At 57.4% G+C, this 21248-nt stretch overlaps 2 protein-coding genes across 4 annotated transcripts; both read left to right on the top strand.

Moving 5' to 3' along the window:
- Positions 1 to 1561: 1561 nt before the first annotated feature.
- LOC101683016 (hepcidin antimicrobial peptide) lies at positions 1562 to 3244 on the top strand. Its single transcript, XM_004765064.3, has 3 exons — positions 1562 to 1878; positions 2885 to 2944; positions 3030 to 3244. The coding sequence occupies exons 1-3, from the start codon at positions 1792 to 1794 to the stop codon at positions 3129 to 3131; spliced, it is 249 nt and encodes an 82-aa protein (XP_004765121.1). The 5' UTR covers positions 1562 to 1791; the 3' UTR covers positions 3132 to 3244.
- A 2912-nt stretch (positions 3245 to 6156) lies between these two features.
- Positions 6157 to 20069, top strand: MAG (myelin associated glycoprotein). Of its 3 annotated transcripts, XM_045075955.1 has the most exons (12): positions 6157 to 6497; positions 8308 to 8367; positions 8855 to 8923; positions 9110 to 9478; positions 10650 to 10946; positions 11055 to 11312; positions 12533 to 12793; positions 16947 to 17234; positions 17599 to 17695; positions 18490 to 18589; positions 18841 to 18879; positions 19550 to 19658. In XM_045075955.1, the coding sequence occupies exons 3-11, from the start codon at positions 8878 to 8880 to the stop codon at positions 18865 to 18867; spliced, it is 1743 nt and encodes a 580-aa protein (XP_044931890.1). In that variant the 5' UTR covers positions 6157 to 6497; positions 8308 to 8367; positions 8855 to 8877; the 3' UTR covers positions 18868 to 18879; positions 19550 to 19658. The 3 variants fall into 3 exon arrangements, with proteins under 3 accessions (XP_044931890.1, XP_044931889.1, XP_044931888.1); XM_045075954.1 differs by lacking the exon at positions 18841 to 18879 and having other exon boundaries at positions 6161 to 6497; positions 8833 to 8923; positions 19550 to 20069; XM_045075953.1 differs by lacking the exon at positions 18841 to 18879 and having other exon boundaries at positions 6162 to 6497; positions 19550 to 20069.
- Positions 20070 to 21248: the final 1179 nt, after the last annotated feature.

Raw genomic sequence — 21248 nt, 5'->3', positions numbered from 1 at the left:
CCAGCCAATGGTGGAGCCTGGCCTTGAGCCCCCCACCCCCAGGAAGGGCAGATGGCCAGGAAGCCGGGCTTGGCCCGGCAGCCTGTCGCCTCACCCCGTGGCTCTGGCGCCTGCACTGTGACCCCTGCCCCGGCTAGTGATGAAACCTGGCCTCAGCTGCGATGCGGTGCTGCCTGGGGCTGCTGGGGGACGCCGCTGCGTCTCCCCGGGGCTGAGTGTGCAGCGTGGCTCTGTGCAACCCCCAGGACAGAGGCCGGTCCTCCTGCTCACCTGGCCCACCTCTCCACCTGCTCCCCATCCCAAATGCTCCCAACGGCTCCCAACTGGTCTGCCCCCTGACGGGCCCTGTCTCCCTTTACCCCTCTGACTAAGGCCGTTAGAGCAAAGATGTTTGGCGCAGGGGGCGGCCTGCACTTCCCAGACCCCACTCCCTCCACTTCCCTGGTTTCAAGTGGGCCTTGGCAAGCAGGTCAGGGCTGGGAGGAGTGTTCATTCCTTGGCAGCATCACCCACAGGCCCTTAGGCTGGAGCTGACCCTGCCTGGGTGGTCCCCAAGTGAGTCAGGGAGGCAGCGGGCCAGAGGCCTGTCTTCGGAATCAGGGTTTGTGGTTCCCTGGACTACATGCACCCAGAGACGGCTCAGAGTTTGTGGGAGTGAGGTTGCCAGGTCAGGCCACCTGTCTCGTCTTTCCATCGGCGACGTGCTGGAGAACCAGCTCTCAAGAAAAAAGGCCCAGGTTTATAGAGTCAGCCAATGTCTAGGGTTGAAATATTCCCAGTGCCAAGGTGGGCCCTGTCTAGCACGTTCTCCTGTGCCCTCCTGTGCTTGAGGGGAGACAGCCAAATGGTGAGAACACAGGCCCCCATGTCAGGCAGCTCAGGCTGTAGCACTAGCTCTAGCCAAGCTTTAACCCTAGCCCTGGCCTCCGACCGGGGGAGTTGAGCAGTGCCCCAGTCTCTTCCTACAGCTCCTAGAAAGTGAAGATGACAGGCTGGGCGCTGTGCTTAGAGGGAGCAGGGTCTGGGCAGCCAGGCCTCGGAGGATTAGTGGCAAAGGAGGCAGCCGGGGTCCCTGAATGCAGAGCAGAGCCCAGCACAGGGCCGGCAGGAGCTGCTGGGAGGACAGGTGGCTGGGACGTGGGTCAGTACATCTGGCATAAAAGAGGCAGCGTCCAGTGTTAGTAACTAATGAATACTGCCGGCTCCTATGGGCAGAAGTTCCAAAGAAATTCTGATACTCAGGAAACCACCCCGCATGCTGGGGGCTTGTGCTGACACAAACTCGTACATCTAGCTGCCCAGTGTTTCCTGCTGGGATCTGCGCCCTGTGAGAGGGGAGTCTGAAGCAGTGGCCTGTAAGTGATGGCCAGCCTCCCAGGGGATGAGGACATTGAGAAAGGGTGGGGAATAGGAGGTCACTTCACTCCTGCTCATCGACTGGTTCAACTTCTGGGTCAAAGGGGGAAATTCTTTTTCTGAGGTCAACCGGGTGATGCCCTGTCAGGGAAAGTGTTTCCCAGGTGGCCCTTCTGCCCCACCCCCAGACACACCTCTGCTAAGGGTGACATAACACTGTTCCCTGTCACTCTGTTCCCGCTTATCTCCCGTCTTGTTGGCGCCACTACCTTCTTGGAAATGAGTTAGGACAAAAGGGGCGGCGGGGGGCGGGGGGGCTTACCACCCCCGCCTCCTCCAAAAGCACCCATAAAAGCCACTGAAACGGGGGACCAGACACCACAGCCGGTCCTGAAACTAACAGCAGGACAACCTAACAGCCAGACAGACAGCACAATGGTACTGAGCCCGCGGATCCAGGCTGCCGGCCTCCTGTTCCTCCTCCTGGCCAGTCTGGCCAGTGGCTCGGTTCTTCCACACCAGGTGAGTCCGCAGGGCCTGGATTCAGCTCAACGACCGAGACCACTGGAGAGCCAGGCCCTAGGGGGGGCAGTGCTGAGGGTAGCTGGAGACCCCTCAGCATGGGGCAGAGCTTACGGCAGGGCAAGGGGGGACGGGGAGTTGCCCAAAGTACAGAGCAGGGGGCCTGAGTATCAGGGACTGGAGGCCCCAGACGAATTCCACAGCGGGCGGCGTGCCTGCTCCGTGCTAAGCCCAATTCTGGACAGTGGGGAGCGCCCCGCAAACAAAGAAGAGTTTTCCTCTGGCGGAGTTCACATCCCAGTCAGGGAATTAGTCCCTGGACCATCAAAACATAAATGAGATCATTGTGTCTTGGTAAATGCGCTCCATGGATAACAGAAAATGATGATGATACTAGAGGGACCAGGAGGGGTCAGGGGAGGACTTCAGACGGGATGAAGTGCTGGCGGCGAAGCGGGAGGCATTTGGTGAGAAAAAGAAATTTGACCTAGGACAGGGAGGATAAGAGAAAGGGACAGCAAGCAAAGGCCTGGGAGAGGGCAAGTGTGGTGAACGTCCCCAAGGATCAGAAGGTGTCATGAGTGAAGGGGACGGTACTTGGAGAGGAGATGGAGGAGGGGACCTGCTGAGTCTTGTGGACAACTGCGGAAGTACTGACTTAGCTCCACGCGCAAGGGGAGCCCCCCAGGCTTTTAAGCCGACTGATAAGGCATGGGGAACACAATGTATGCGGCAAGACCCAGGAAGCCTTGTTCCAGGTGGTGGCAGCAAGCCAGGGAGGGTGACATTCCCAAGGAGAGTAGCTGTGGAGAGAGGAGACAGATCTGGGGCGTCTATGGGAAGAGCTGTGTGAGCAAGCGGGAGAAAAGGCCAGACCACGGGGCAGCTCCTAGGATACCCAGGGAGCCGCAGGACACCGACCCTTGGGGAGGAGCTGGTGTGTAGGGGCAAGTCTGAGAGCTCCGCTGGGCCCTGGCCATCCTCACCACCCCTTCTGCTCCCGCAGACAAGACAGCTTACAGCCCTTCAAGCCCAGGACACAGCCGGAGCTGAGGCTGGCTTGACGGTAAGAGCACCTGCAACCCCCCTTCCAGGCCTCCCCAGCCCTTGCCTGGGCCCAAGGTCCGCTCACTCTCCCTTCTTCCCCACAGCCCACGCTCCTGAGGCTGAGACGAGACACCCACTTCCCCATCTGCCTGTTCTGCTGCAACTGCTGTAAGCGATCAAAGTGTGGCTTTTGCTGCAAGACATAGAGCCTCCCCGGCCTGCCCCCTCATCCTCCCCGACCCTCGTATTTATCTGCCTTGCCTTCCAACCCTCTGTGACCAGACTCGGAATAAAATGGTTCTGTCTGTTGTTTTCCACACTAGAGTGTCTGTTGTCTTTTCTTCCTGCCTGAGGCCTATGCCAGAGGCTTCTTCTGGCCCCTATTTGGTCCAGGTGTGTGGGGTTGGTGCGTACTGGGGTCGGCACTGAGGTTTGGTGAAGGAGATCTGTTTCCTGCGCTTCCCTTCCTTCCCCTCTTCAGAAGACCTGAAACCTATGTCGCAACAGCAGGAGCTAGAAGTTAAACCAGGTGTCCTCTCCCTAAATAAAGCCTTCTTGAAACAAGGGTGGCAAATTCAGTGACCTCACAAGCATTCTCAGAGTAAGGTCCGGGGAACCCCCAGCAGGGCTCCACCAGGTGGAAACCACTAGAATGTCCTGTACCTTTCTCACTCCTGTCACAGGTCAACAGGCTCTGTGACGTGGGATCCACATCATCACTCTGACAGGAACAGGCTATGTGCCCGTGTGCCTTGTGCTTTCCCAATATCCTGGTCTCCATTTCTAAGAGTTTCTAAGACGTGGAGCAGCTAGAAACAGAACCCACGTAAACAAAATTTCTGGGGGGAGTCCTCAATAATTTTGCGGAGTAGAAAGGGGTCCTGACACCAAAAAGTCTGAGAACCACTGGCTTTCCGAGCAGGCACAGTGAGGGATGAGGGATGCTGGCTGGGCACAATGAGGGATGCTGGCTGGGTTTCAGAGGACCACGGTAAGAGGCATCCACTCGGTAAGGACATACCACCCTGTGAGACACTCAGGAGAAGACTGCTTACCTCCCCAAGGGGTTAAGTTCCCCCCCATTCTTCTTGAAACCATGTCCCTCTCAATGTATCCCATTTCCCCACTTTTGACAGAAACAGAGACAATGCATTTTACTGTCTTCTTAGCGCCTAAGAAAACATCAGCACTAGCAAGGCAATAAACGGCCTTGGCTATTTGGGCCCGGTGAGGAATATCAATGAGGAGGCCTGGGTTAAACCATGAGAGGGACCGGGAGTCGGGCTTGTCACACCCAAAGAACTAGAAAAGTCTTCAGTGTTCAGCTCATCGGGCCGTGTGACTGCTAATGAGTCATGAGTTGAACTCTGTGTCCCCCACCCTCCCAAATTTAAATGTGGAGGCCCTAACACCCAGTACCTATGACTGTGACTTGATTTAGAGGTAGGGTCTTTATAGAGATAGTCAAGTTAAAATGAGGTCAGTAGGGTGGGCCCTGATCCAAGAGGACTGCTGTCCTTGTAAAAAGCAGGGATTTGGACTCAGAGGTCTGTCTGCAGGGAGAAGACTGTGTGAACATGAAGACCGTCATCTAGAAGCTGAGCTGAGGAGCCTAGAACAGATCCTTCCCCCACCCCCAGCTCTCAGAAGGACCAACCCTGCCAACCTCGATGTCAGACCATGGCCTCCAGCACCGTGAGACCATAAATTCTGTTTTGTAATCCACCCAGTCTGTGGTACCCTGTCACACCTGGTTTTGAAGGCTTGGCTGGATGGGAGCATTGGCTACCCCTTTGGCCAGGCACAGGCCCTCCAGTGCCCCATCCTCCTGGGGCCTGGGGACCTGGGATTGCAGATTTCAGTGACAGTGGCCCCACACTGGCCTGTGCATCCTGCCCCCAGGGACAGCCTACGGTTCACACCTAGAGAGGTGATGGGCCCCCAAACTGTGCAGGCCCAAGACTCCAAGGGGGTTGGCATTGAGGTTGAAGGCTGTGACATAGGAGCACTCCAGGATCTCAGTGGCCTCCTCCAAAGCCCAGGCACCAGGGCCCTCTCTTCTCTAGGACCCAGGCGTTCAAGCCCCACCCTGCTCTCAATGGGCCTTTGTCCCTGTCTGGGAAAGGCACGGGCAGAGTCTGACATCATGAAGCCTGAGGTGGGGGTGGCACTCCCCCTCCCCCTCCATCCAGCCTTCTCTGACTCCACACACTTGGGTCTGAGGGATTTCCCTGCCCTTCACCCTCCCCACCCTGGTGAGGTTCTCCCCTGGGAGAAAGGACCCCCCCCCCGCCAACTCCCCGAAAACCACTCTGGCCTAAAGGACAGAAGATACCCCAATGTGACTGAGCAGCTCATGGTCAAACCATTACTACACTTGGTCACAGTACCATGGCTCCCTCCATCGCCCCCCCACACGAGCACCTTGCAAAGGTCAAGACCAAGGGGAACAGTTGGGCTGCGGGGAGGGAGGCATTGTAAAGTCGGGAATCTGTCAAGCATCGTGCTTCATAAGCCCCGCTGGGCACCTGGCACTGTTCTAGGGGACCGAGGGTGAAGCAGACAAGCAGGCAGAAACCCAGTCCTCTGGGAGCTCCCATACTAGTGGGGAAGGAGGGCCCCCGGAGTGCGGTTGGCAAACGCACAGAGGCCTGTGGAAGGAGAGGGCAGCATTTGAACGGAAGGGCTTGGTGTGGTGAGAGGGGCAGGGCAGGCTCCAGAGGAAGTGGCATCTGGGCTGAGAGCCTAATCGATGTGCCCGGCTATGGCCTATGGCAGAATGGGGTACAGGATGGGGTGGGGAGGCCTGTCCAGGAGGAAGGAGCAAGCGCACATGTCGCCAGTCAGAAGATGCCTCTGGCTATTTGAGGAACAATGTGTGCACCCACCCTGTGGTTTTGAAGCTTAGCCTGCTGCCAGGAGCCATTCTACAAACAGGTTAGAAATCAGCCAGCAAAGCCCTTATCTTCTTGGAGATCATGTTCTCGTGAGAGGAGACAATCAATGCATAAGTTCATTTCCGATGGCAAGAAGAGTCTGGAAAAGAGACCAGGATGTGGGCACCAAACATGATCCAGGGACGTGATTCAAGAGAGGGTGGAGGCGACGCTGAAGCCAAGAGTGGGCAGGTCCTCTCTCCTGCTTGGCTCCTCAGTGGCCTCTTTGGTCTAAGGTCATACCTGTCCCGGCCACTAAGATTCCCTAGATGCTGAGAACCATGCTTTTGTTTCTTAGCCTGAGACTTCCAGAGATACTAGAAGACCCTCCCAGGGACCCAGGACCAGGGTGCACAGTGATGGAGGAGGGAGAGCAAGTGAAGCTGCCTCCCCCCATCCCCTCCAGGAAGGAGCTAGTAGAACCCAGGCATCAGACTGCCCAGTTCCAGCAGTGGTGACAAGGGCCCCTTTGTGCCCCCCTCCCTCGGGGGCAGGGAGGAGCTGGGCCCTGGAGGCAGGCGGCCCCTGGCACCCGGGGGGAGGGGACGGGCTTGCAAGTGGGGGCCTGGACCCTAGGAGGCCAGGGGACTGTGAGCGGGGCTGGTGGAGCAGAGGGACAGAAGCAAGAACATCCAAGTGAGTACTCAGCCGAGAGGGGCCGGCGACCCGGTGGAGAGCGGAGGATCGGGGCTGAGAGGGTGGGGCAAAGGGGGCCCAGAGGCACGTGCGAGGCAAGGTGCTCTGGGCCATGGATGGTCACCGGGAGCTGCCACAAGTTTAGGATGGGGCAGCGTGCTGCTCAGGACAGCTCAAGGAATGGGCTGGGACCGTGGCAGGGACAGTGACCGGGCTTAGGGAATGAACCACAGAAAGGAAGAACACAGGGGTCTTCTCAGCATCCCTGGGGTCTGCAGAAACAGCTGCCCTGGGGCTCCTGAATTGGGGGCAGACCGGGTGGGGGGACGGTGGTCTGGGGCTAGAAGAGGAGCAGAGGGATAGATCGGGATCCTGCCATCTGTGAGGGGGCAGGGGCAGAGAGCTGTGGGGGCTGAGAGCTGCGAGTGAGGCTGTGTTAGCACTGGGGCGCACGACAGGTGTGTGTGTGTGTGTGTGTGTGCACATATGTGCACGCACGTACCTCCCCTGGGTGAGCTTCCATCTACATCAGCGTTCCTCAGCCTTGTTTTCATTATATTCCACTAGGGCACAATTTTAGAGCTCTTTTTCCTAATCCCATTCCCACCGTGAAATTTTACGACCACAGACGTACAGTGTTTGTGTTTATGAACTGTGGCCCTTCAGAGAGTCACAGCTCACCCTTAACAGCTAAGACGAGAACCAGTCTTTGCCCCCATTACAAATAGGTGGGTTGCCCGCTTACATCCCAGGTGTGCCCAGGCCCGGTAACCGGCCCTCCCAGGGGCCCCGTCCCCTCCTGTCACAGTGTGTCCAACTGCCTGCATCCAGGTGGGTCTGTCCTTGGCCACCCCCTGGTGTGTTTGTGTGCGCGGGTCTGTGTGTCTTTGTGAGCACGTGTGTGCCTGAGTGCCCATGTCAGCCCCATGGTGTGGAGGGCAGGAGGCAGGACAGTGCAGGGGTGCCTCTGGACTGTGTGTGGGGGGCAGTCTGTGGGTGCAGGGGGCTCGCTGCCCTGCCCGGGTGTGTGCCTGCGTCGCTATTGTGTGAGCCTGTTCCTTCTGGTTGGGTCTAGATCTGTCACATTTCAGACCGGCATTTGCATGTGTCTGACTATGCATGCGTCCGTGTCCGTGGGAAGAGGGCGGTGTAGGCCAGGCAAGGCAGCCACTTGAAACCATGTCTTTGACCCTGGGGCGACCCACAGAGCAGCCGGGTGCCAGTGACTCATAAACTCCCAACCCCAAGGTCCTTCCTGGCCCTGCTCCGAGCCCAGCCAGGACCACCCGACTCTTCTTTCATCTCACCTACCTCTAGAAGTCCCCCAGGATGAGGCACCCTTCACTTCTTCCCTGAGGGAACAGGGCTCTTTTGTACCGGGCCCTGGCCTCTGTTGAGGGTGGGGACAGCAGGGGCCATCTGTGGGGTGGGAGAGGGCGGCAGGAATTCCCGCGGCATGTTGGGAATGCTGATGCTGTGAAACCCAGTCATTGATGGGCTGGGTCCCTGCCCGCCACCCCCAGCCCTCCGCCGTGGGACATCTGCTCCCTCACCCCACTCACCACACGGCCTGCTTCACCCCCGACCCCAACGCGCTGCTGCTCCCCCTTCCTCCCCAAAGTTCTTCGCAATCACAACTTGGGGGCGGGCAGGCCATGACTACAGAGTAGCTTCCAGGCTATGTGGGAGCGTCCCCAGCATCCCCAGGCAGCGGAGACCACGTGGGCAGCCTCACAGCGGGCCACCACTCAGAGCGGACGCAGAGAGAGGGCGGCTGGCCGGGGCTACACCTGTCTGGCTCTCATTCCAGGTCGGCTGGCTGACAGCTTCAAGTGAGACCCGAAGGCGTTCCCAACTCAGGGAGACTGAGGTGAGGGGCAGGGTTCCAACTTCTCTTTCCCCCTGGTTTCCCCTGCTTCCTGCAGCCGGTCCAGCCCTGGCTCTGTCCTTACTTTCTGGAGATGCCCCGGGGGGGCACGATGGCGATGAAGATAATTATCCACATGTCATTACGAAGTGGTGGTTAAGTGTGCAGACCTGGAGCTTGGCAAATGGGGTTTGAATCCCAACTCTGCCACTTACCAGCTGTGTGGCCTTGGGCAAATGCCTTAACGTCTCTGGACCGCAGCTATAAAATGTGGGGTCAAACTGCCACTTTCTCAAAGGGACCAAATGAATTAATACAGCGGAGTCAAGCATTAGGGCCTGGGGCATGGTCAATACATTAGAAATGTTTGTAATTCCAAATAATGATACCAGCAGTAGCCAACTTCTGAACAGGCCCCCTCCTGAAGCCTTACCAGGGGCACCCTTCACTTCTTCCCCATGCCTTTAGTGCTCTCCTCTCCCCTCTCCAGCTGTTGCTCACTTGCTGGACAAAATGATTTTCCTCACGACCCTGCCTCTGTTTTGGATTATGATTTCAGGTAAGGACTAGGGGTGCAGGGGATCCTGGGGCTTTGGCCTCTGAGCGGGCTGGGGCTATTTCTGTGGGTCCCTGCAGCCTCCAGGGGGGTGATGGAAGGTGATAGGAGTTGTGTGCCTTGAAGGGTGGGGCGTGATGACCTGGGAAGGACATGTCGCTCCCCTTCAGTGGTCCTGCTTGCCCACAGCCTCTCGTGGTGGTCACTGGGGTGCCTGGATGCCCTCATCCATCTCTGCCTTCGAGGGCACATGCGTCTCCATCCCCTGCCGCTTCGACTTCCCTGACGAGCTGCGGCCGGCCGTGGTGCATGGCGTCTGGTACTTCAACAGCCCCTACCCAAAAAACTACCCCCCAGTGGTCTTCAAGTCTCGAACCCAAGTCGTGCACGAGAGTTTCCAGGGCCGCAGCCGCCTCCTGGGGGACCTTGGCCTGCGTAACTGCACCCTTCTGCTCAGCAGCCTCAGCCCGGAGCTGGGCGGCAAGTACTACTTCCGCGGGGACCTAGGGGGCTACAACCAATACACCTTCTCGGAGCACAGTGTTCTGGATATCATCAGTGAGTCCCCAGAGCGCCTGCGCGCGGAGGGTGGGGTGGCACCAAGTTTTTCCCGGGAAGTTGGGGATGGCCAGGCCCGAGGTTTCTCAGTCTGGCCTGGGGTACACACCCCCCACACCCACACAGAGGAGGAAGATGAGAGAAACAGATAAAGCAGGGTCCCCAAACAGTCTTGCTGCCCTCAGAGGAGAAAACGAGGGTTCTTCCTCTTCTTCTAAAAACAACTGGAAGAAAAGCAGTGGGGCCCAGGGGTTAGAGGTAAGGCCTCTGGATTCCTGGGTTGTCTGGGTGACTATGGGCATGTTACTTAATGTCTCTGGACCTTGTTTTCCTCCTCTGTAAAATGGGGATAAGACTAGCACTTACAGCTCAATGAGTGAATCCTTGTGGGGTGCTCCGAGCTGCGCCTGGCTCTGGGTGACCAGTGCTGGGGGACACTGTGGACATACTGCTCTCAGACAGTCTGAATTTTTAAGAGAAACCAGAACTGCCTGTTTTTCTGTGCAATCTCCTAATTCCTAAACATTGGCTGCTGATTCTGATTTTTAAAAACAAATCCTAAATTTAGGCCAAAGAGCATGCAGTTCTGGGCCAGATTTGTCAATCAGAGCAGGGCACGCCGCCCAATTTCCAAGAGGCCCTATAGCATGGAGCCCCTAGATTCCCGTTCCCCATGTGCATGGAGTTCTCATGAGCCAGATCACAGCCCCAATGCAGAAAGAGACCCCACTGGCACAGCCAGACATAGATCTCCAAGACATCACACACACACACACACACACACACACGCACGCACACTGACATATGTGACAGGAAAATAAACCAAAGCAGACATGGGAAAGGAGAGAAATTTCTTGAGGAGGAAGCCGGAGTGAGTTTGAAGTTCATTTCTACTCCACACTAGCTGTGGCTCCAGTTTCATCATCTAAAAACTGAGCAAAGTAATGTTACCCTCCTTCTAGCTTGGCTGGAAGGACTGGCAAGGGAACCACTGTCAAGTATTCAGCCCATTATACTGTGATTTTCATTATTACACGTCTGTGGTCAGATGAGGAGGGCCTCCAGGTGAAGGGTATCCAGGGAGAGAGAAGGTTGTAGGGAATTCTTTTGGGGAGGGGACCGGGAACCGAGAACGCTTCCTCGACCCTTTTGTTCCCTCCCTCTCATCTAGACACCCCCAACATCGTGGTTCCCCCAGAGGTGGTCGCAGGCTCTGAAGTGGAGGTGAGCTGCATGGTGCCAGACAACTGCCCGGAGCTGCGCCCGGAGCTGAGCTGGCTGGGCCACGAAGGGCTGGGGGAGCCCACCGTGCTGGGTCGGCTGCGCGAGGACGAGGGCACCTGGGTGCAGGTGTCGCTGCTACATTTCGTGCCCACTAGGGAGGCCAACGGCCACCGGCTGGGCTGCCAGGCCTCTTTCCCCAACACCACCCTGCAGTTCGAGGGCTACGCCAGCCTGGACGTCAAGTGTGAGCCTGGGGACTGGGCGGGGGGCGGGGCGGGGAGCAGGGCGGGGGGCGCGGTCTGCGGGCCCGAGCCCGCTGACACCCGCCCCCTCCTCTTGTCGCGGGCCTTAGACCCCCCGGTGATCGTGGAAATGAACGCCTCGGTGGAGGCCATCGAGGGCTCGCACGTCAGCCTGCTCTGCGGGGCGGACAGCAACCCGCTGCCGCTGCTGACCTGGATGAGAGACGGCACGGTGCTCCGGGAGGCCGTGGCCGAAAGCCTGTTCTTGGATCTGGAAGAGGTGACCGCCGCGGAGGACGGCGTCTACGCCTGCCTGGCAGAGAACGCCTACGGCCAGGACAACGGCACCGTGGAGCTCAGCGTCATGTGTGAGTGGCCCCGGTGTCCGGCACTGGCTGGACAAACAGAGGAGGGGAAACCGGCGCCCGCCTGCCCAGCTGGGCGGGGGCGGGGCCGGGAGCTGGGCCGGGAGCGGGGGCGGGCGGATGCGGGCGGATGCGGGCGGATGCGGGCGGGCCCACCCGAGCACCGCCAAGGTTGAGGCCAAGGTGGAGTGGAGGGCTGCAGGTTGAGGCCAAGGTGGAGTGGAGGGCTGCAGGTCAGGGCGTTCCCTCCTGCGTCCCACAAGTATCTGATGAACACCTACTGCGCACCACTCTTCTCCCCACGGCGAGGTGGGAAGACGGATGGGTCCCTGCCGCGCAGGAATGCCCTTGAAACTCTGACCAGCCGGGTCTGGGAGTGGATCTGGGCCCTGGAAATCCGCATTTCCCAATGAGCCCCCTTGCAGTTGCAGGCAAAGGGACAAGGGACCCCAGACCTCACCCAGCCCCTCGCCAGCTGTTACGTTCTGGAGTCCCCCGCGGGACTGACTGGTCAGATAGGGTTCTTTGTTAGGAACCAAGGAGAGGTCATTCATTCATTCACTCATTCACAAATATTTATTGAGGCAAAATGCCCAGGCCTGTGGATAATAATAATGAGAGCTTCCGCCAGCATCCACTCAGCAGTTTCTGAGTGCCTTCCACAAATACTCTTCCCCCGGACATCCCCACGGCTAGCCCCGACCCTCCTCTTCTCATCTCCGGGAAGCCTTCCCTCACCATCCTAGTTAAAACTCCAACTACCCTGATTTCCCATCACCATGTTTGTTTCTCCCCAAAGCCCATATCCCCGTCTAGCCAACTACATTTATTTATTAACACAGTGTCCACTCACGTGGTTAGGAATCTTCATCTCACCTTGCTCAGGCTAACTCAGCTCCTGTCATTTAGGTTCTCCGTGACTCCTGTGAGGTTGGGACTATTATTAAGCTCATTTTGCAGATAAGAGAAATGAGGCCCGGAGAGGTTAGGGCGTGGGTACAGGCACAGCTGGGGAGGGGTAGAGCTGGGATTCGAGCACAGCGGGCTGGCCGCAGAGTCTCTGTTCTTATAAATAGGATAGCCGGACAGGGATTATCTGAACCATCGGAGCCAGTGTGCTCAGATTGGGGTATATAGGGTCACATTGGGGATGGGAGTTAGCTGGCAGAAGAGGCACCCTTGGCTTCTGACCATCGCTCCCCCCGCCGTCCTGCCCCTCCCAGATGCACCCCGGAAGCCGATGGTGAACGGGACGATGGTGGCTGTGGAGGGGGAGACGGTCTCCATCTTGTGCTCCACACAGAGCAACCCGGATCCTATTCTCACCATCTTCAAGGAGAAGCAGATTCTGGCCACGGTCATCTACGAGAGCGAGCTGCAGCTTGAGCTGCCTGCCGTCACTCCCGAGGATGACGGAGAGTACTGGTGTGTGGCTGAGAACCAGTATGGCCAGAGGGCCACCACCTTCAACCTGTCCGTGGAGTGTGAGTACCCCCCCCGCTCCTCTCCCCTTGTCCTGCCGGAACCGGGCTGGACTTCATGTCCTTCCTCATTCCCCGCCTTAGTGGGTGGTTCATTGGGGGCGCATGGGTCGCTGGGAAGCATTCACGCATTCCAGCCAAGGGTCAGCTTTACCCCAGCAGATGAGAATGGGCAAGGTAGGGAAGCTGAATCCACAGCAACAAATTGAAAGTCCCACCTGAGAGTACTGTGTTTCCACATCCTGGGATGCACTTTTAACCAAGAAGATTTCTGGATCCTGTGGTCTCTGCCCCCTTTGCAACCACCAATAACCAGGACATCTAACCCTTGTGTTGCATTGCTATGTACCAGGCATTGCTAGAAGCTTTGTATGGGGACCCATTCATTTCAACCACATGACATTCCCAGGATGGAGGTTCTGTTACTGTCTCCAGTTTCCAGAGAAGCAAACGGAGGCTCAGAGAGGTTATGCCATTACCCAAGGTCACACAGCCAGAGAACGGTTCACATCCAGACAGTCTGTCTCCACTGTTCTGCCGAGATGACCTCATCCTGTTGTTACATCAGAATACACTGATGGAGCTGTTGCTATGTGCCAAGGGCAGCGTGACTGTGGGGAACGTGGGGGAGAGGACCAAGAGGACACCAAGCTGATGAACAGGTGGAGTTTAGCCAGAGAAATGGGATGGGAGGGATGTATGTAGAAAGCTTGGAAGTCTTGGAAATGAAGCTTATCATTCCACTGGCAACCAGCAGCTGTCCCAACCTCTTCACTGATGACACGGCCAACACCCCCACCCCACCCCAACCCCACCCCCCGCGGCCATGCAGGGCTGTAGCCCCCAGCGAGTGGTTTCCACTCCCTCTCCTGCAGCAGCTCCCTCTGGAATGTCACCCCTATGTGGCCATCTCCTCTGCTTCCTCTTCAGCTCCTGCCTGGTTTCTGGCACTAGTTTCCAGACCTGACCAGTCCCTGCCTCCGTTATTCTACCTCCAGTCCCCACCCCCCAGGTTTGCCAGAAGGTAGTGAGCACCACCTAGACTCAGTACTCTGAATGTGGTAATAATCAGTACGTGGCAGAGACAGGCTATTTCGAGTGCCACCTTCCAAGGCAAAGGGATGACCACACACTGCTGTGCTAACCTTTCACTCTGGAGCACACTCCCTCCCAGCCCCTGCTCGCTCGCAGTACCCAAGGCAATATGCATTGTGGGGTTCTGCTTTCTCCATCCTTGCCTCCTGGGCTAGCTTCCTCCTTCTGCTACACCCCTTTTCCCTGTCACACCCCAAGCCAGTGGCCTCATAAGTCAGAGGGTCAGAGAGCCCCCTGAGAATCGGGTAGAAACCCCTGAGCCCGAAGACCATAGGGTCTCACTTACATTGGAGTCACAGGCTCTCCTGGACAGTGAGAGGGGTGGCAGCAAATGGTCATTCATGGTATCCTCTGGGCAGGACCCTGCAGTGTTCTTCTCCTGAGCCCGTGTGGTCACTCTGTGAAGCAGGTACACGTTATCATCATCCCCTCTTTGACGGAGCAGAAGACAAAGGTCAGAATCCCCCAAGACCATGCAGCTCAGAGGGTCAGTCATAGCCAGGAGTCTTTTGGACTTTTCTCTGGCACAGCTCTTAAACCCCTGGCTGCTTTGCTGCTCTGCAGCCCGCGGCGCCCAAGGACTCACCTAATCAGGCTTCTTTTTGGAAACAAACCAATGGATTTGGAGTGGAAGGCCTTCAGCCTGCTGGAGCCGAGGAGTAGCTGTGGAAGGCCTTCAGCCTGCTGGAGCCGAGGAGCAGCTGTGCCACCCCACCGGCCCTTGCCCCACCTGCTGAGCCCTGCCAGCTTCACCCAGGCCTGGGTCACAGGTGTGCCCTATGGCAGGGCGGCCTCAGGCTTCTGGCCACGGCATCCCTCAGGCTCCTCTCTGTCCCTGAAGTCCATGTCCCCTCGCACCAGGGATTTGGTGCCCTCTGACAATGGCAGGTGCTCCTAGAGCGGGGCATCCTTCTGACCCATTGAGCCAGGGCCCAGCATGGTCAGGGACATGCGGCAAGGCTCTCGCCTCTACTGAGTGCTTGCACTCAGGGGACTGGTCTGAGCCCTCGGCGCACGCTGACCTATTTTGGTCTCATCACAACATGATTGTGAGGGACTGTTCTTCAACCCAGTTTAAGAAGGAAACAGAAGTGTGAGCTGGTGTCCAGCAGCAGACAGAGCTGAACCCACCTGGGTCAGAATCCCTGCTCTGTCTTCATCCTGCGGCGGCATGATCCCAGACAAGTGACTTCACTTTTGCAGAGCCTCTCCACTGAAAAACGGGTATATGATAACCATAGCTGACCCCAAAGAAGGCTGTGAAGAGTCTGGAAGTTATGCTGAATGCCCACATTGCCTGACACCATTTGCTCCGAAAATCATTTCCCACTAATCTCTCCCTTGGACTCCAGGCTCCTGGCCCTCCTGGAGTTCCTGTGGCCAAGGCTTTGCTCACATGCTCCCCCTGCTGGAATGGTTCCATTTATCGCATCCTGAATCCTTGGGAAGGATGTTAAGCCAAATGGCCTGATCAGGGCCAGTAAATGGCAGAGCTGGGCTCTGCCAAAGCTGTCGCACCCCAAACTCCCCATTCTTTGTGGGACTGGGGGTTTGTATAGGGTCAGTCAGGGTTCCCCAGGTCTCCCCGGCTGCCTGCAAAGCTGCGGAGATACTGAGCACATGGAGGCAGGGTGGTGGCAAGGGGTTGAGGGCGGATGCTGTCCCTGGAGCAGAGGGGTGCGGTCTTGAATGAAAGGGTTTCTAAAAAAATGTAACAGCTGTTGGTTCGGGTTTGTCATTATTCTGCAGGGTGTTAATTCATTAACACTACAACAAGGCATAGTGCATGTTTGCCTGTACAGATTTCGGGCTATATATTTTTAAATTACTAGATTTAGATGCAAGTACACATTGAGGTTCCAACTGGAACCATCTCAAGCTCGAATCGGGTCACGTGACTCCCTGGCCCGTCACTGTTACTTGCATATTCTTTTTTTTTTTTTTTTTTTTACCGGAAACTGGAAGTAAATGGCGGTAGGTGGCCCAAGGGTCTTTTGGCCATTGTGTAGGGGGTTTCTGGTTGGAGCTGAGAACCAGAGCTCAGTCTAGAGTGAGCAGACTCCAGTGCTGGATTCTTCAGGAAGGGAGAGAACATGGTTTTGAAAAGCAACATTCTGTGTTCTATTATATTATCATATTTTAGAAAATGAAAGAAACCAACACCCCCCCAAAAGTCCCCCACAAAACCCAGACCAGTACCATTTTTGTAATACGTCAGCAAAGGAGAGCTCAGCACAGTGACCTTGGGTGGAGGATGGGGGTTGGTGCCAGTGGCAGTGGAAGAGCCCAGGACAGAGGGACAGTCAGGGTGCAAAGGGGCTTGAGGGAGTCAGCAGGGGCATCTGCAGGTGTCCAGGGAGGGGAGCCGGCAGGATTCTGTAGCCCATGGCAGTCTTCGCAGAGCTCCGCTATGTGAAAGGTGGGTTCTAAGGATGGGGATGGAGAGTAGGCAGAGCGAGAACCAGTCTTGACAGCAGCAAGAGCCCAGCCATGTGGGTATCTCACATGGGTAGGGATAAGTTCTGGGGAGCAAAACCCAAGCAGGACTAACCAGCGAATGGTTAGTGAAGCGAGGCACAATTTCTGTGAGTCGTCAAAAAAGATATCATCTGAGTAGAGCCCCGGGCACAGAGGGAGGGACTGAGTTCAGCAGGTGTTAGGGGAGTGTTCCAGGGTGAGGGAGAATCTCCAAGACCCTGAGCTGGGAAGAAGCTCCATGAGCTTTAGAAAGACTGAGGAGGCCAGTGTGACAGGTCAGGAGCCATGGCAAGAGAAGACCCGTGCGGCTGTGTCCCGCGGGGCCTTGCCAAGCCAGGGAAAGAATTTGGGTATCATTGTCAGTGACCTGGGGGCAACGGAAGGAGGGTTTTGAGCAGGGAGCCTCGTGATCTCATTTGTTTGACAAGGTGAACAAAGAGAGGGGGCCTGAGGTAGTGTGAAGGGGGAAATGCAGCTTGTCTCATCTCCCAGACAGCTACCACCTGCTCCGCCACAGAGTCCCCTGAGGCTCCACCTCCAGTTGGCGCCAATCCCCTGAGTCCTGGTCCTTTTGCTCCTGCAGTTGCCCCCATGATCCTCCTGGAGTCCCACTGTGCAGCAGCCCGGGACACGGTGCAGTGCCTGTGCGTGGTGAAATCCAACCCGGAGCCGTCCGTGGCTTTCGAGCTGCCCTCACGGAACGTGACTGTGAATGAGACTGAGCGGGAGTTTGTGTACTCGGAGCGCAGTGGCCTCCTGCTCACCAGCATCCTCACGCTGCGGGGTCAGACCCAGGCCCCGCCCCGGGTCATTTGCACGGCCCACAACCTCTACGGCACCAAGAGCCTGGAGCTGCCCTTCCAGGGAGCCCGTGAGTGCTGTGGTGGGGGGGGGGCGGGGGGCCACAGAGGTGGACGGGGCTTCTCTTGGATCCAGGCTTCCCTCCCCGAGGCTGACCATCAGCCACCCAGCGTGGGTCGGGCGACGCAGGTGGAGGAGGTGGTAAAGATGCCCTTTCCAGTTGGTAAGAAGAGGCTTCCCTGGGTTTGCCTGTGCTTCATGGGCCTCTCCTGGACCGTCTGGCCACTAAGCCCTCCGGGCCAGTCAGGCAGTGCAAGGCTGTGCCAGCTCTGGACACGTTTTCACCATCATCTCTGCCCCAGCCCATCTCCCAAGACCCCGAGTGTCCTCACTATCACCAGCATTCCTGAGGGTGTCTGGGTCTCTGTCCTCAGACCGCCTGATGTGGGCCAAGATCGGCCCCGTGGGAGCCGTGGTAGCCTTTGCCATCCTAATTGCCATCGTCTGCTACATCACCCAGACACGCAGAAAGTGAGTGGCTTGCCAGGGCTCATCTGGGGGGTTGGGGACTCTCCCGGGGCTGGGGAGGCGGGGAGATCAGTTAGAGGTAGCAGGTGGCCAAGCCAGGGCAGCCCTGTCTGTGTTCAGGAGGGCGATTCTACTCTGTGCATGTTTGGCTGCATGGAGGAGAGAGGCTCCTGCTAACATTTCGGGGTGGGCCAGTGCCTGGGCTGGGCACTTTCCCCTGTTGGTTACCCGGTCCCCACGTTCTGTGGCCATAGCCCCTTGCCCTCTAGGAACCCTCCTGCACACGCTCCAGTGCAGTGGGGGAGAGCCAGAGACCCCTGGCTCATAGCCACGGGGCCAGTCACTGTTGGTTTCAGGGCCTGGGTGCTTACACACATCATCTCTGGCAAAAGGACACTCCCCAGCCCCAGACCACCCCCCACAACAACTCTGCTATTCTCCCTCCTTGTGGCACACACATCAGCTTCCCTGAAAACAAATTTATCCTTCTGCTCCATGTCCTGGCAGCAAGAGGGGAGGACAGAGCCAGAGCACATGAGAAGAACCCCAAGAAACTAAGTTGGGGTCCCCAAAAGTTGCAGAGGCCAGGAACCTGATGGAGGGATGGGCACAGGTGACAGGAAGAGGCTGGTCATTCTGGAAATGACCAGAAGGGGCCATCTATGCCGTCTTAGAGAGATGGGTGGGAACTGCCCTGGGGTCCGTTGAGCCAAACTCCTCAGGTAGATGGGGTGCAGAAAGGGAGCGGAGAGGGAGGCCTGGGACTCCTGCTGGGGCTGATGTGTCCTGCCCTGCAGAAAGAACGTGACAGAGAGCCCCAGCTTCTCGGCGGGGGACAACCCCCCAGTTCTGTTCAGCAGCGACTTCCGCATCTCTGGGGCACCAGAGAAATATGAGGTGAGGGCCGGAGCCTTGTGGCTCCAGACTAGCTGGAAAACCTGGGTGCTGGGGACCCTGAGGGCCTGGGAGGGCCTGGGAGGCTAAGGGACAGCGGGGAGGCTGGCCCCTTCAGAAGGGAAAGGGAGGAAGCGTGGAGGGCGGGCTGCACCCGGGCCGGGAGGGGTGCTCAGACTGAGGCTGGGATGGGGGCTGAGGGGCTCAGCAGAGGGCAGCACCCGGGTCTATGACTGCATTTCCTTCTCCAATAGTCCAGAGAGGTCTCTACCCTGGAATGAGCGCCCCAGGAGGTAGGATCCAGGGAGCTCAGTGTGCCCGCCTCTGGGCCCTTGTGGGCCTCGGGGTTGGCGTGCATGTGTGTGTGTTCTCGTCAGGTGTCCAGGATGTTCTCTGGCTAAGTCTGGCCCTGCCCAGCTCTCCTGGCTTTGTCTATTCTGGCATGTTGCTGCTCCCTTCTGTCTGTGGTCACTGTCCCATGTCTGTGTCCAAAGACCCCATGTAGGGGTGGGGGCGGGGTGGAGCACAGGACAGGGAAGATGAAGTCACCCCTGCAGGATCTCCCAGACTGAGGAGGGAAGTCACCCCAAAACGAAACATGGGAGAAGGTCATATGGAACCAGGCACTTACACATTTGGGAAGGCGGGATCCCAACCGAGTGACTTTATTCTGACAAGACGCTATGGGTTGAATCGCCTGTGCCCCAAATCCTTACGTTGAAGAGGTCTTCCTGGACACACTGAATTTGTGAGTGATTCTCAGGCTTAGCAATGAAGAGGCTGTCGTGCGTGGGCGCACCAGCATGGGCAAAGGCCCCAGGCTGCACCGGCGGGCCTTGAGAAAGGAGGTCTACACGGAGCTTTGGGACTTGACTTTGGAGCTGTGGGGGTGAATGTGACTGCAGCTGTTGGACCTGGAAAAGATGGAAAAAGACTCTTCTATTGGGCTCTTTCTGTTTGCAGAGTGAGAGGCGACTGGGATCTGAGAGGAGGCTGCTGGGCCTTCGCGGGGAGCCCCCAGAGCTGGACCTGAGCTATTCTCACTCGGACCTGGGCAAACGACCCACCAAGGACAGCTACACCCTGACGGAGGAGCTGGCCGAGTATGCTGAAATCCGTGTCAAGTGAGGGAGTTGGGGGCCGCCTGTGCGGCCACCCCTCCCTCAGGACCCTCACTGGCCCCTACTGGTTATGGGCTCCCTTGCTCCCCAGAGTGGAGGGGGCTGGGGCTGTCAAGGAAGGGGGCAGGTGACAGTGAGGTCCTAGGCGCCTGGCCTCCCCTCCTTCCCAGCCGTCCCCGGCCCGGCCAGCACCCACCCCACACTGTGGCTCCTCTCTAACCTCCTTTAACCTCATGTCTGGAGGGGAGCTCCGTCTGTCCGTCCATGTTATTTATTGCTACCCCCTGCCTGGTCTCCTGCCCCCACACCCGGCCCCAGGGCCTGTCCAGAGGGACATGAAATAAATGCCACGAAGCCAACCACTTGTCTAGATCCTGATGGTTCCTGATCCATCCTAGTGAAGCCTGCTGCCCCTCTCCTCACCCTCTGCGAGGTCCTGGGCAGGGACAAAGGCCCAGGAATTCTAGCCCCGAGTCCAAGGCCACTACCTTGGCTGGCAGCTGTGGGCTGGGTCTGGCCCCTTCACTCACTCACATCCCCTCACGCCCCCTGCCGGTCGGGGTGTTTCGTGAGCCTGCGCTGATTTGACCGCCATCCCTCACACTCACGCCGTATTTCACAGCCTCAGCCTTCCCAACTTTACTTTTTTTGGTTTAAGAAACATTAAGTAGGCACCAGCTGTGTACAGAGCCCCTTCAGGAAGCTCAGGCCATCTGGGGTAAGGAATGGGACAAGGCCGCGATGATGACACTGGAGCTCAGAGAAGCTAGGGGATTTTCCTAGGGCCCCAGAGCTAGCAAATAGAGTGGCCAGGCCCTGGACACCATTATTCTCTTTTCCCTAACCCCTGTTGGCAATCTGAAGAGGGCCAGACTCTCTGGTATGAATGATATTAATAACTAAGAGTTGTTATGTGCCCCATGGTTCTACCTGATCTACATTATTAATCTCCACTTCCCTTCCCTAACTAGCATGACAATGGCTCTCAAAGTGGGGTCCCACCCCAGCAGCATCCATATCAACTGGGAACTCGTTAGAAAGGCACATTCTTGGGCACCTGGGTGGCTCAGTGGGTTAAGCGTCTGCCTTCAGCTCAGGTCATGATCTCCAGAGTCCTGGAATTGAGCCCCACGGTGGGCTCCCTGCTCGGTGAGGAGTCTGCTTCTCCCTCTTCCTCTTCCCGCCAATGCCTGCCGTTCATGTGTGCTCTATCTCAAATAAATAAATAAAAATCTTAAAAAAAAAAAAAGGAAAGAAAGAAAGGCCCATTCTCAAGTTCCCATGCCAGATGGCAGGAGCCCCAAACTCGTTTTGACAAGTCCTCCAGGTGATTCTGATGCATGAATGTTTGAGAACCTAGAGAAGCTGAGGTCCCCAAGGTGGTAACTGCACAGCCCCGACTTGAGCCCAGAGCCCAGAGCTCTCCCACCGTGCGCCCCGCCGTCTTGGTGAGAAGCACCTGAGCTCACCGGCCCAAGAGCACTGAGGGAACCCTGAGAGTAGAGTTGCCGTTTGGGAGTGGCTCCTGAATAGGGCTGTTT

Source organism: Mustela putorius, unplaced genomic scaffold (assembly GCF_011764305.1).
Source record: "Mustela putorius furo isolate JIRA1106 unplaced genomic scaffold, ASM1176430v1.1 tig00000174_pilon_pilon_pilon, whole genome shotgun sequence".
NCBI lineage: Eukaryota > Metazoa > Chordata > Mammalia > Carnivora > Mustelidae > Mustela > Mustela putorius.
Note: the sequence above shows the minus strand (reverse complement) of the source record. Positions and strands in the feature narration are given on the sequence as shown.

Excerpts from the sequence above, each read along its gene's own strand:
- LOC101683016 (XM_004765064.3), top strand. The coding sequence starts at position 1,792 with ATGGTACTGAGCCCGCGGATCCAGGCTGCCGGCCTCCTGTTCCTCCTC. Across the intron at positions 1,879-2,884 it reads GCTCGGTTCTTCCACACCAG|ACAAGACAGCTTACAGCCCT; the intron begins GTGAGTCCGCAG and ends CTGCTCCCGCAG. Across the intron at positions 2,945-3,029 it reads GAGCTGAGGCTGGCTTGACG|CCCACGCTCCTGAGGCTGAG; the intron begins GTAAGAGCACCT and ends TCTTCCCCACAG.
- MAG (XM_045075954.1), top strand. The coding sequence starts at position 8,878 with ATGATTTTCCTCACGACCCTGCCTCTGTTTTGGATTATGATTTCAG. Across the intron at positions 9,479-10,649 it reads CAGTGTTCTGGATATCATCA|ACACCCCCAACATCGTGGTT; the intron begins GTGAGTCCCCAG and ends CCTCTCATCTAG. Across the intron at positions 17,696-18,489 it reads ATCACCCAGACACGCAGAAA|AAAGAACGTGACAGAGAGCC; the intron begins GTGAGTGGCTTG and ends CCTGCCCTGCAG.